We start from the raw sequence: 13,926 nt of genomic DNA, 5'->3' as shown, positions 1-13,926 counted from the left end.
TGTCTCATGGGTCCCTGTACGGCCTCCCATTGCTGCTGTCTCCATCGCCACACTCTGCCATGTGCCACTTTCAGGTCTCCTCACACTGCTGGTGGGTTCCATTTTGTCATAGGGTGCTGTATGGCCTCCCATTGCTGCTGCCTCCACCGCCACACTGTGGCTCCACACTCTGGTTTTGGCCCCGTGACTGCCCAAATGAGTGAAGTGTGCGGTGATTCTAAGATCGACGGCACTCATCTGCATGTCATACTGACTGACAGTATTATTTCTCTTCCCCAGCAGACTCCAAGGGCATTTAAATTAAAGGTACAGTGTTCTGCACTAATATAAAGGCTCTCTGAAGCCTAGAAACACCCTTTTTATAAGTTAAATTCGCAGCGAATATATTCGGCTCGAAGCGAATTTATTCGGCGAATTCGGCGAATCAGCCGAACCAAATTTTTGAATAATTCGCTCATCTCTAGTTATAACCATTGCTAATCCATTTTATACTTTTTATACTTTCTTTATTACCAACCAAACTGAGTGACAATATATTAGGTTTACCTTTACTATATGGTTTGGTGCCTGTTTTCTTTGCTATAACACTATTATTGGGTGCTTTCAGTATTGCGTTCAGTGAGTTCCTGTGATATTGAGGTTCTTGAGAAGGTCGAGGCAAAGCTAACAGGAACCATCTTATCCAGCAGCTCCTATGGGGGTAGTGCTCCACTGTTTTACAACATACATATATATGTATATATATGTATGTGTGACATATATATATAGTACTGTAAGATACATGGTTTGAATTGCCTATTGTTATTTTTTTTTAACAATTTATTTTTTTTTGTTGACAGCTGTGTCATGTATAGACCTACAAGCTCCAGCAAATGGAAAAATCAGCTGTACTGATGAGTATCGAAAATTCCAGTATAAGTCATTTTGCAACTTTTCTTGTGATGAAGGATATGAATTAAATGGATCAAGATATGTATTTTGCCAAAACACAAGAGAATGGTCTGAACCTACACCTACATGTTTAGGTACCTGAAGCCCAGCTTAACTCTTTACTGATACATTTTTCTTATTCTGTACAACACTGTCAAGATTTGTCAGGTTCTTCCCAAGTTACTGAATGTGAATCACTGCTGGTACACTTGCAAACTGAATAATATGTTTTGTCAGAAATCTGTTCTGCACATAAACTCATGCTGCATTGAAAAAGTGGGCATGGCTACATAAAGAGGTATATAGGACATGGTTTAAGACATTTTGTTATGCATTTTTTACATTGTTTTTAGGTGTTTTGGAGCTCTGTTGGTTTTGTATTAGCCAATAGAGAAAAATGTCATCTGAGAAATAATTTGTTCCTGTATGTTTCTGCTACCTGGGGTTTTTTTTTTCTTGTTATTATCATTCAGTTGCACAAAGTCAGGAGTTAGAAGGGCATTGTCGAACCGAGATGGCTAAACTTGTGCAATCCACGGCTGCCAAACTTGGAGGAACGTTACATGAGCATGCAATAGCATGGCTGTCAGTTTTTCATTGAGCATACTATAATGCATCCTGTGTTGCACAGCCTCAATGCTGAGGACTGGAGTGTTCCATGCTTTTGCTATGATCAATTTGGTGGCTGTAAATAAATGTGATTCCAGTTGTTGTACAGGGCGGCGTAGATCCTCAATAGGCTTGAAGAGAAGGGCTTCATAGGGGTTCTGTTTGATGTTGGCATGAAGTGTGATACGAAGAAGAGCATAAACCCTGACCAAAAGTTGGCATGCCTTAGGGCAATACCACCAAATGTGTGCCGTTGTACCAGCCTGTGAGCATCCTCAGAAACAGTTCAGTTAATAAGATGGAACAAAATGGCGTGTAATACCACTGGTATAGGATTTTATGTTTTTTGAGTTTTTTGATAATGCTTGGGTCATGACCTGCCAATCTGTCTGGTCAAGATGCCCCCTAATTTGTTTTGCCAATGAAGATGATAGGGCCATAGCGGGGGGGTCTTTTGTAAGATATGATTGAGGAATAAATTAATGAAATTAGGCCAGCGGAGTGAGGTCGGGCTGTGCAGAAGCTCTCGAAAGGGGTCAGTGTGTAAGGAGTGGATTGAGTTTGAAGGCGTTGTCAAATGAGAGTACCAGAGAGCCTCAAAGTTGATAAATCTAGTGGGGGTGAGGAGAGAATGCATGTCCACAAATCCCTGAGCAGTCCACCAGGCTAACTGCCCTGGGTTGTCGAGGCCTGGAGGGAATAGCAGGCTTTGATGAAGATGCAGTAGAGGTGGGATGAGATCCAACCCACTAAGTACTTTAAGCAAAGCGTATGGAGTAATGTTGGACTAAGAGTCATGGAACGATGGGTGGGGGGAAGCCATGGTAGAGAAGACAGCAGTGTGGGGTGGGAATTCACTAGGTCTTATGTGGCCCACAAAGGGAGGCTCTGGGACTCATAGAGATGAGATAAGGGAGTGATGTCAACTGCTAAATAATAAACTTGGAAGTTTGGAACAGATAGGCCTCCATTGATTTTATGGGTGAATAGGATCTGTTTGTTGATTCTAGGTCGAGAAGATCCCCAAATTAATTGTAGGAGTTTGCGTTGATGTACGTGTGGGGGGAAGGAGCTGGTAAGACACAGAATGTGTATAGTAATTTTGGAAAGTAAGTCATACGAATTGCATTAATTCTGCCAAACCATGATAGTGGATAATGATTCCAAAAGGACAATGTTGTTTGAATAAAAGAGGAAAATTAGCTTGGTAAAGTCCATCATAGGACGGGGTGAGTCGAATTCCCAGATACGGTAAGGAGTCGAGCCATTGAAAAGGGAACTTTTCTTCAGAATAGTTAGCAAGGATGGGGAGAGAGTTACCAACATAGCTTTGGATTTGGCTGGACTAACGTGAGAGAGGTAAAAGAGTCTAGGACTAAAATCAAGATCGGTAAAGTGATTCCAGGAGACGTTAAGGTCAGTAGTATATTGTCAGCAAACAGTGATATTATTGTGGGAGGAGCCCGCCACGTCAAGGCCTGTGATATCTAGTGGGTACGTATGGCCTCCACCAATGTTTAAAGGTGCCAAGAAAAATAGTAGTGGGGAGAGTGGGCAGCCTTGCCAGTTTCCCCTGCGGAATGGAAAACGTGAAGATTCAAAACCATAGTATTTTAGTTTGGCCTGTGGAGAATCATATAAGGCTGTTATCCAATGTAAAAAAAATTGGCCGAAGCCATAGTGGCAGAGAACAGACATAAGGTAGGGCCAAGACAAAGTGTTGAATGCTTTATTAATATCACTAGATTAAAGCCTCATATCTACCAAGAGGCAGTGGGCTAAGTGATGTAATTGTAATACACGTCTGATGGCATCCCTTGCCTGACGATGTGGGATGAAGCCCACCTGGTGTCCTTTTTAGTTAGACAGGTCAGGAAGGAATTCAGGTTAGTTAAGATTTTGGTGTGGATTTTTATATCAATGTTGATAAGAGAGATAGGCCTATAGATCTTTAATACATTGTAGGACTTCTGACATCTGGATATCTCTGTCCATAAGATTTTTATGAGCCGAAGACCGTTTCGGTAAAGACAGCTGGTTCAGAAAATCTTATTTTGTCTTGGGGGTTAGCCTGGGTGGGGTCTGTATAAAACCTAGTGAAACGATGCCCGAATTCCTCCAATAACTGTAGTGGGTTATTAGTGAGACCATTGTGGCGGGTGAGTAAAGAGATTGGCTTAGGATTATGGACAAAACAGCGTAGCCTATTGGCCAGCATTGTATCTGGTTTGTTGGCCTTAATATACCATTTTTGACGGGTCCACCGCAAGGAACGTTCAGCCACATCCGTGAGACAAAAGTCTAACACAGTACAGACCTGGTCTAATAATTTACGGTTGGAAGGAGTGGCCAACTGTTTGAATTGTAAAGATAGAGATACTAGCTGGGCCTCAAGTTGGAGTTGTTTGTGTTCTCGTTCTCTTTTGAGCGACAACACAATATATGAAGATAAAGACAACAATACTGGAAAGCGAAAACTGATGTAGCCACCACATCTAAGGGCTGGCATCTACACCCACCCATCCTTAAAGGGGGCCTCTGGCTGTCTGGATCCTTTAACACCCAAGTGCTCCTGAGACACCACCAGTATCCAGAGGGAGGATTATCCTTGGCTTGGCTACATTCGATTCATAAAGGGGACCTCCTCTGTTTGATTTATTGCATATATACATTACGCATCTGGTGAGTGCATATTCTTACCCCACTGATTTGGAGCACCATCACTGAAGTATTATTGCTGCTATTGCACTGAAACCTGCACAAATTGTCACTTGCGGATTATTACAACCTCCAGTTGGAGTTCAATATATGTTCATTTATCTGGACTTTTTATTATTTTTTATCATATATATTCTTAGAGCTGCACTTATTTATTTATTGCTAACTGTATGGTGTGGCCTGTAGGACAGCTTTATAGGCTTCCCATAAGGTCACTGGAGATGAGACAGACACTGAATTGAGTTGGAAATATTCAGAGGATTTTTGCAGCAGGTCTGTCTGAATCTCCTTAAACAAAAGCATCGGATCATTCATGGCTCATGGGGAGAGTCGATGGTTTGAAGAGAAGAGAGCGACAGACCACAAAGATAGAATCATGGTCGGTCCATGGTACAGTGAGAATAGTTGTTGATTGTACCAAAGGAAAGTGTTTACACAGCATAAAGACATGGTCTATTCTGGAAAGAGAATGGTGTGGGTGAGAATAGTGTATATAGTCTCTGCCAAGGGGTTGAAGCTGAAGCCAGAGATCTACGAGATCATGATTCCTCAGTGCTGTGCATGAGAAAATTGCTTAATGTCAGTTGTCGGAGTGGAACTGTCCAAGGGATACTTATCAAGGCTGGGGTTTAACACCAGATTGGAGTGACTTGCTACCAGGAGGGTGCCGCATTGGTAGGCCGCCTAAAGGGAGCAGACGTGGGGCAGGAAGGGTCCCAAATTTTTTTTAGGAGCATAGTAGGTCATAACTGGGATTCCCGTATCCTTGATTGTACCTTGTAGTAAGAGGTACCTGCCATTTGGATCAGTGATTTGTTTTGTGCAGCTAAAGGGAGTGTTTTTATGGAAGGTAATAAGAACCCCCCATTGTTTGGTGGGGCCAGTAGCCTGGTAAACTTGAAGGTAACGCGTATCAAAATATTTAGGGCTGGAAGTGGTTGAAAAATGGATTTATTGCAGACATGCAATGTCCACATGGTGTTTCCATAAGAATTTAAATACCTTCGCTCTTTTTTGGGGGGAATTCATGCCCTGGACATTTAAAGACAGCTAGTTAAGTGCCATGGCAATGAAAGAGAAATGCTATAGCTTCGGTCGTGAACCCCAGGGACCCAAGAGGGAAAAACAAGGAGAGGAATAGAAGAAAAAGAAAAATAAAGGAAAGAAAAAAGTGCAAGAGACTGCAATGTGTACAATGTGCAGCCAATGAACATTCAGCTTATGAGACATAGTTCACGCATAATTGCATCGTTCTGTGGGTGGTTGAGCCCATTGAGGTTCTTGAGAAGGTGGTGGCAAAGATAAAAAGGACCCTTTCCTATCCAGCAGCTCCTATGGACTACGCGCTCAGAGCGGTGACGCATTTCCGGTGACGCACCTCCGGTAGACGCCATCTTTGGACACCCAGAGACCTGCAGTACATCCACAGCACATGGGAAACCGCTGCACTGTAACTGCAATACTGTGAGTGTCCGTTTTTGGCTTGTTTATTTTGCTTTTGGAATAAATCATACTACACTATGGAGGCTCTCTTTGTCCACCTCTTTATGGGCTTATGATATTCCTGATGCTGTGATCATCACCTGAGGGGAATATTGATCTGTCAGTGGATGCTGAGTGGAGCCATAGGAGCCAATTATCTGAGATCCCCAGTGCTGCGGAGCACATATTGTTCAATGTGTTGTGGCCCCTAGGGGTCGCTTCCTGGAGGTGAGGAGGCACTCTAGCCACATTGGGTTAGTGATACACACATGTGTCACAGAAGCACGCATCATGTTTGGAGTGAAATATTGAAGCACTACTATTGCCTAATTTGCACATCAACCTTTATGCACGTTTTATTGCTCTTTATTGTGGACTTTTGATCTATAGATTTATTTATTGTGTCTGCAGTTTGAGCACTTGTCACTTTACAATAGAGTGTGATATATTTACCTTCCTATCCATCCTACCCCCTTGAGGGTTCCTCTGTTGGCACATTGGATATAGGCCAGTGATTGACTGACCTGCTTACACTTTATCACCAGTCATTTAGTAATTTAAGCATGATTTAAAAGCACCAGTTAGAGTATTTTATTAACTATATATGCATGCTTTGGTTATATATTATTGACTTTGTGATTGATATGCAAAAACATAGCACTGCAGGTGTAACATATACACTTATTTAGATATACAGTATGTATAGCTCTTCACCATCATTTTACTAATATTGTGTATCCTCAGGTATAAGGAGAAGGTGATAGCACCTTGCATAGATTTTTTGGTCATATAATTACCAGTGGAGCGCAGGGGGATTATTATATATACATTACTATTATGACTGTGCTGTCTATAGCTAATGGTAAGTGTGTGGTGATGGGGCAGGGTCATTTGAGGACATTGCCATGTTCATAGCTTGGGCATAATGTTGATGTGACCAATCAGCTTGGGAGTGAGGATGTGGAAGGAATTGGGACAGGATTTCTTTAGGGCCAATTAGAAGGATACAGCAATGAAAGCGGGGAAGGTAAGTGATGGTGCTGGGGAGTAGGGAACTGGATGGTAAGATGGTGTTGGTTGAGGAGGGGAAGGTGGGATAATGTACATATGAACTGTAAGGCGGTTGTGGTTCAGAGGTAGGTTGGATCTTGGTCAGCAATAGAAGGAGGAATGAACATGGCAATGTTTCAAATGACACGTGCCAGGAGGTCAAGAGTAACTCCTTTCATCAGTCCCTCCAAACGTCTTGCAAAAGTCAACTCCTCAGACCTGTTGGCATCCAGGTGATCAGCCATATTGGCCAACATGCAATCAAAGCTGATTTTGGTTGTCCTCTGCTTTGACAAGGTACACAATGAGTTGGAGGAACAGAGTTCTCATTGGGCAAGGGGATCACTGAATATTTCGTGGTAGGCTGTGGTTGTGTGTTCTGTGTGTCAGTAACATCTTCTTGGTTTTCACCCAGATCTGTATTTTCAACTGGAGCTGGATCCCCATAGCAGCTTTACTGTAAATATAAATTTATTATTAGATCATGCCAATTTCATTAGGTTATAGTTCTTTAAAATATAGATAACTGCAGATGACAGCTTACCTCCCCATAGCCAGAATTGTCCTAAGGAACTTTTGGGTGCATATAACCCTATGAAACACAGGCTGCAGACCCACTCCTAAATTCCCTCAGTAGTCACAGGTGAGTAGGCATCCCATAGACATTTCCACTTTGATTTTAGAATACATTTTTTTTGGTACCTAACAACTGAACAACAAATGAGTAGTCTAAACTACACATTTTTGGTTGGAAAATCAACAACAAGCTGCATAGCCCGTGAGGCCTGCTCTGTCATATGGGATGTTTTAAGGGATGCTTTTCTGAAAAAACCTATGAGAGAAAAATGGCCACAGATATCTGAGATTTTCTGGCATTACTGCAAATTCCAAAATTGCGTTGGAGCTTTTGATGGGAAGTACTTTAAACATATAAAATACTTACCGTATTTTCCGGTGTATAAGACGACTGGGCGTATAAGACGACCCCCTACTTTTCCTGTTTAAAATGTAGTGTTTGGGCTATACTCGCCGTATAAGACTACCCCTCTTCCAGTGCACACCAGTGGGAAGAATCGTGCCCCATCATTGGTGTCAGTGGGAGGAATAGTGCCCCATCATTGGTGTCAGTGGGAGGAATAGTGCCCCATCATTGGTGTCAGTGGGAGGAATAGTGCCCCATCATTGGTATCAGTGGGAGGAATAGTGCCCCATCATTGGTGTCAGTGGGAGGAATAGTGCCCCATCATTGGTGTAAGTGGGAGGAATAGTGCCCCATCATTGGTATCAGTGGCAGGAATAGCGCCCCATCATTGGTGTCAGTGGGAGGAATAGTGCCCCATCATTGGTGTCAGTGGGAGGAATAGTGCCCCATCATTGGTGTCAGTGGGAGGAATAGTGCCCCATCATTGGTATCAGTGGGAGGAATAGTGCCCCATCATTGGTGTCAGTGGGAGGAATAGTGCCCCATCATTGGTGTAAGTGGGAGGAATAGTGCCCCATCATTGGTATCAGTGGCAGGAATAGCGCCCCATCATTGGTGTCAGTGGGAGGAATAGTGTCCCATCATTGGTATCAGTGGCAGGAATAGTGCCCCATCATTAGTATCATTGGGGGGAATAGCACCCCATCATTGGTGTCAGTGGAGTAGTGCCCCATCTTTGGTGTCAGTGGGAGGAATAGTATCCCATCATTGGTGTCAGTGGGGGTGGAATAGTGCCCCATCATTGGTGTCAGTGGGGGGTGGAATAGTGCTCCATCATTGGTGTCAGTGGGGGGTGGAATAGTGCCCAATCGTTGGTGTCAGTGGGGGGGGGGAGGAAAAGTGCCCCATCATTGGTGTCAGTGGGGGGGGGGATAGTGCCCAATCATTGGTGTCAGTGGGAGGGGGGGGAGGAATAGTGCCCCATCGTTGGTGTCAGTGGGGGGGGGGGGGAAAAGTGCCCCATCGTTGGTGTCAGTGGGAGGAATAATGCCCCATCATTGGTATCAGTGACACCAACGATGGGGCACTATTCCTCCCACTGACACTTGCTGACCAATGTTCCAGTACGGTGTTGCTGCAGCCAGCATATGTGGTTGCAGCAGCACCTAAGCACGGCACACTTACTTGCATCTCCACTCGATTTTTGCGGGGCCGCTCAGCTCCGCCTCCTCGCCGGTGATTGGCCACCTGCATGCCTTTCCTGAGCTACAGTTCTGGCGGCCAATCACCGATGAGGAGGCGGAGCCGAGCAGCCGCGCGAACATCCAGTGGACGAAGGGAAGGAAGGAGCAGCCGCGCTTCCTGGACCGGATCGTCGTGGGACCGGAGCCAGGTAAGAGACAGCAGCCCCTGCCCACCCCTGTACTTAGTTTCCCTTCTGTTGGAAGGGGGGGGGGCGGCGGCGGCACCGCGCCGCCCCCTAAAAAGTGTCAGCATGCCGTTACCGGCGTATAAGACGACCCCCGACGTTTAAGAAGATTTTCAAGGGGTAAAAAGTCATCTTATACGCCGGAAAATACGGTAATTTTTTTTTTTTTAATTGTAATGGCTGATGGCCATGTTTCTTTTCAGTATATTGATACTGGGTTATATGGCAGTAACTCTGACTCAAGCATTTTTGGCCACTTGTCATTTAGACATATGCTGTGTACAGATCGGCTTGGAAAACTGTCCACTACTGAGAACAACTGGCCCTGCTCTACCCAATTTATTTGTGGGGGATGAGTTATTGCCCTGGGTGAGCATCTGCTAAGGGTCTATTCAGGTCACTAGTTGTAGATTGTGCGTTTGGAATACTTTTTAACAAGCAGCATTTTTGTACACTCCCATCTTCTTAAAGTAGCCAGTCTGCCACTGTCTAATTATAACTTGGATCTAAAAACATTTATAGTCTAATTTGTCATTAGTGAAAGTAAATTCTATATTTTTTGAGGTTACAACTAGAGATGAGCGAATCGAACATGACGAAGTGGAATTCGTTCCAAAGATTTGGAAAAATTCTATTCGCGACGAATCCGAAGATTAGCAAACTTCGGATGCACAAATCGAATTTTCCCAAAAATGGCGGCGACATGTGTGGCCACGGAGAAAATGGACAGAAAAGATGGGGCGGGGATCTCTGGGAAGGCGCGCTGACCCATAATGCATTCATGACATGTGATCGCATTAGCCAATCAGCAGCCAGCCAGCACTATAAATCGCGGCCATCTTAGAATTCTCCATTAGCCTCCGGTCATTCAAGAGAGACTTTAGGGCCACAGAATCATTACTCAGGGACACAGAATCGTTACTCAGGGACACAGAATCGTTACTCAGGGACACAGAATCGTTACTCAGGGACACAGGATCGTTACTTAGGGCCACAGCTATCAAAGAATTGAAAATTTAAAGTGACATACACCCTTTTTTTTTTTGGTGGCTGTCGTGCACAGTTGGTGCTGCAGTTTGCCGATTGTGCAAAATAAACTGACTTTCTGCTTCACAACCACTATTGTACGTTCAAAGAGTTAGATCCATTTACACGCCGGGTGGCGGTAATATTTTTTGGGTGATTAGTGCATTCCAGTGACATAAACGTACAGTTTCCAGCCAACGGCAAGCTGCAATTGACCGATTGTGCTAAATAAACTGACTTTCTGCTTCACAACCACTATTGTACGTTCAAAGAGTTAGATCCATTTACACGCCGGGTGGCGGTAATATTTTTTGGGTGATTAGTGCATTCCAGTGACATAAAAAGGAAAAGTTTCCAGCCAACGGCAAACTGCAATTGACCGATTGTGCTAAATAAACTGACTTTCTGCTTCACAACCACTATTGTACATTCAAAGAGTTAGATCCATTTACACGCCGGGTGGCGGTAATATTTTTTGGGTGATTAGTGCATTCCAGTGACATAAACGTACAGTTTCCAGCCAACGGCAAGCTGCAATTGACCGATTGTGTACAATAAACTGACTTTCTGCTTCACAACCACTATTGTACGTTCAAAGAGTTAGATCCATTTACACGCCGGGTGGCGGTAATATTTTTTGGGTGATTAGTGCATTCCAGTGACATAAACGTACAGTTTCCAGCCAACGGCAAGCTGCAATTGACCGATTGTGCTAAATAAACTGACTTTCTGCTTCACAACCACTATTGTACGTTCAAAGAGTTAAATCCATTTACACGCCGGCTGGCGGTAATATTTTTTGGGTGATTAGTGCATTCCAGTGACAGAAATGTACAGTTTACAGCCAACGGCAAGCTGCAATTGACCGATTGTGTACAATAAACTGACTTTCTGCTTCACAACCACTATTGTACGTTCAAAGAGTTAAATCCATTTACACGCCGGCTGGCAGTAATATTTTTTGGGTGATTAGTGCATTCCAGTGACATAAACGTACAGTTTACAGCCAACGGCAAGCTGCAATTGACCGATTGTGTACAATAAACTGACTTTCTGCTTCACAACCACTATTGTACGTTCAAAGAGTTAAATCCATTTACACGCCGGCTGGCGGTAATATTTTTTGGGTGATTAGTGCATTCCAGTGACCTAAACGTACAGTTTCCAGCCAACGGCAAGCTGCAATTGACCGATTGTGCTAAATAAACTGATTTCTGCTTCACAACCACTATTGTACGTTCAAAGAGTTAAATCCATGTACACGCCGGGTGGCGGTAATATTTTTTGGGTGATTAGTGCATTCCAGTGACATAAACGTACAGTTTCCAGCCAACGGCAAGCTGCAATTGACCGATTGTGCTAAATAAACTGACTTTCTGCTTCACAACCACTATTGTACGTTCAAAGAGTTAGATCCATTTACACGCCGGGTGGCGGTAATATTTTTTAGGTGATTAGTGCATTCCAGTGACATAAACGTACAGTTTCCAGCCAACGGCAAGCTGCAATTGACCGATTGTGCTAAATAAACTGACTTTATGCTTCACAACCACTATTGTACGTTCAAAGAGTTAAATCCATATACACGCCGGGTGGCGGTAATATTTTTTGGGTGATTGGTGCATTGCAGTGACATAAACGTACAGTTTACAGCCAACGGCAAGCTGCAATTGACCGATTGTGCTAAATAAACTGACTTTCTGCTTCACAACCACTATTGTATGTTCAAAGAGTTAGATCCATTTACACGCCGGGTGGCGGTAATATTTTTTGGGTGATTAGTGCATTCCAGTGACCTAAACGTACAATTTCCAGCCAACGGCAAGCTGCAATTGACCGATTGTGCTTGCTAAATAAACTGACTTTCTGCTTCACAACCACTATTGTACGTTCAAAGAGTTAAATACATATACACGCCGGGTGGCGGTAATATTTTTTGGGTGATTAGTGCATTCCAGTGACATAAACGTACAGTTTCCAGCCAACGGCAAGCTGCAATTGACCGATTGTGCTAAATAAACTGACTTTTTGCTTCACAACCACTATTGTACGTTCAAAGAGTTAAATCCATATACACGCCGGGTGGCGGTAATATTTTTTGGGTGATTAGTGCATTCCAGTGACATAAACGTACAGTTTCCAGCCAACGGCAAGCTGCAATTGACCGATTGTGCTAAATAAACTGACTTTCTGCTTCACAACCACTATTGTACGTTCAAAGAGTTAGATCCATTTACACGCCGGGTGGCGGTAATATTTTTTGGGTGATTAGTGCATTCCAGTGACATAAACGTACAGTTTCCAGCCAACGGCAAGCTGCAATTGACCGATTGTGTACAATAAACTGACTTTCTGCTTCACAACCACTGTTGTACGTTCAAAGAGTTAGATCCATTTACACGCCGGGTGGCGGTAATATTTTTTGGGTGATTAGTGCATTCCAGTGACATAAAAAGGAAAAGTTTCCAGCCAACGGCAAACTGCAATTGACCGATTGTGCTAAATAAACTGACTTTCTGCTTCACAACCACTATTGTACATTCAAAGAGTTAGATCCATTTACACGCCGGGTGGCGGTAATATTTTTTGGGTGATTAGTGCATTCCAGTGACATAAACGTACAGTTTCCAGCCAACGGCAAGCTGCAATTGACCGATTGTGTACAATAAACTGACTTTCTGCTTCACAACCACTATTGTACGTTGAAAGAGTTAGATCCATTTACACGCCGGGTGGCGGTAATATTTTTTGGGTGATTAGTGCATTCCAGTGACATAAACGTACAGTTTCCAGCCAACGGCAAGCTGCAATTGACCGATTGTGCTAAATAAACTGACTTTCTGCTTCACAACCACTATTGTACGTTCAAAGAGATAAATCCATTTACACGCCGGCTGGCGGTAATATTTTTTGGGTGATTAGTGCATTCCAGTGACATAAACGTACAGTTTCCAGCCAACGGCAAGCTGCAATTGACCGATTGTGCTAAATAAACTGAATTTCTGCTTCACAACCACTATTGTACGTTCAAAGAGTTAAATCCATTTACACGCCGGCTGGCGGTAATATTTTTTGGGTGATTAGTGCATTCCAGTGACAGAAATGTACAGTTTACAGCCAACGGCAAGCTGCAATTGACCGATTGTGTACAATAAACTGACTTTCTGCTTCACAACCACTATTGTACGTTCAAAGAGTTAAATCCATTTACACGCCGGCTGGCGGTAATATTTTTTGGGTGATTAGTGCATTCCAGTGACATAAACGTACAGTTTACAGCCAACGGCAAGCTGCAATTGACCGATTGTGTACAATAAACTGACTTTCTGCTTCACAACCACTATTGTACGTTCAAAGAGTTAAATCCATTTACACGCCGGCTGGCGGTAATATTTTTTGGGTGATTAGTGCATTCCAGTGACCTAAACGTACAGTTTCCAGCCAACGGCAAGCTGCAATTGACCGATTGTGCTAAATAAACTGATTTCTGCTTCACAACCACTATTGTACGTTCAAAGAGTTAAATCCATGTACACGCCGGGTGGCGGTAATATTTTTTGGGTGATTAGTGCATTCCAGTGACATAAACGTACAGTTTCCAGCCAACGGCAAGCTGCAATTGACCGATTGTGCTAAATAAACTGACTTTTTGCTTCACAACCACTATTGTACGTTCAAAGAGTTAAATCCATATACACGCCGGGTGGCGGTAATATTTTTTGGGTGATTAGTGCATTCCAGTGACATAAACGTACAGTTT

At 43.5% G+C, this 13,926-nt stretch overlaps 1 protein-coding gene across 1 annotated transcript in view; it reads left to right on the top strand.

The window, feature by feature from the left end:
• Positions 1-13,926, top strand: part of LOC149457859 (E-selectin-like) — a 228,506-nt gene that overhangs the window by 137,113 nt on the left and 77,467 nt on the right. The window contains exon 6 of the mRNA XM_089683079.1: positions 840-1,025. Coding sequence (XP_089539205.1) covers positions 840-1,025 — 186 coding nt within the window. The remainder of the gene's footprint in view (positions 1-839; positions 1,026-13,926) is intronic.

Source organism: Staurois parvus, unplaced genomic scaffold (genome assembly GCF_062004578.1).
Source record: "Staurois parvus isolate SC_StPar_1 unplaced genomic scaffold, SC_StPar_1.0 ptg000300l, whole genome shotgun sequence".
Taxonomy (NCBI): Eukaryota; Metazoa; Chordata; class Amphibia; order Anura; family Ranidae; genus Staurois; species Staurois parvus.
The sequence above is the reverse complement of the archived record's forward strand: the minus strand, read 5'-3'. Positions and strand labels throughout refer to the sequence as shown.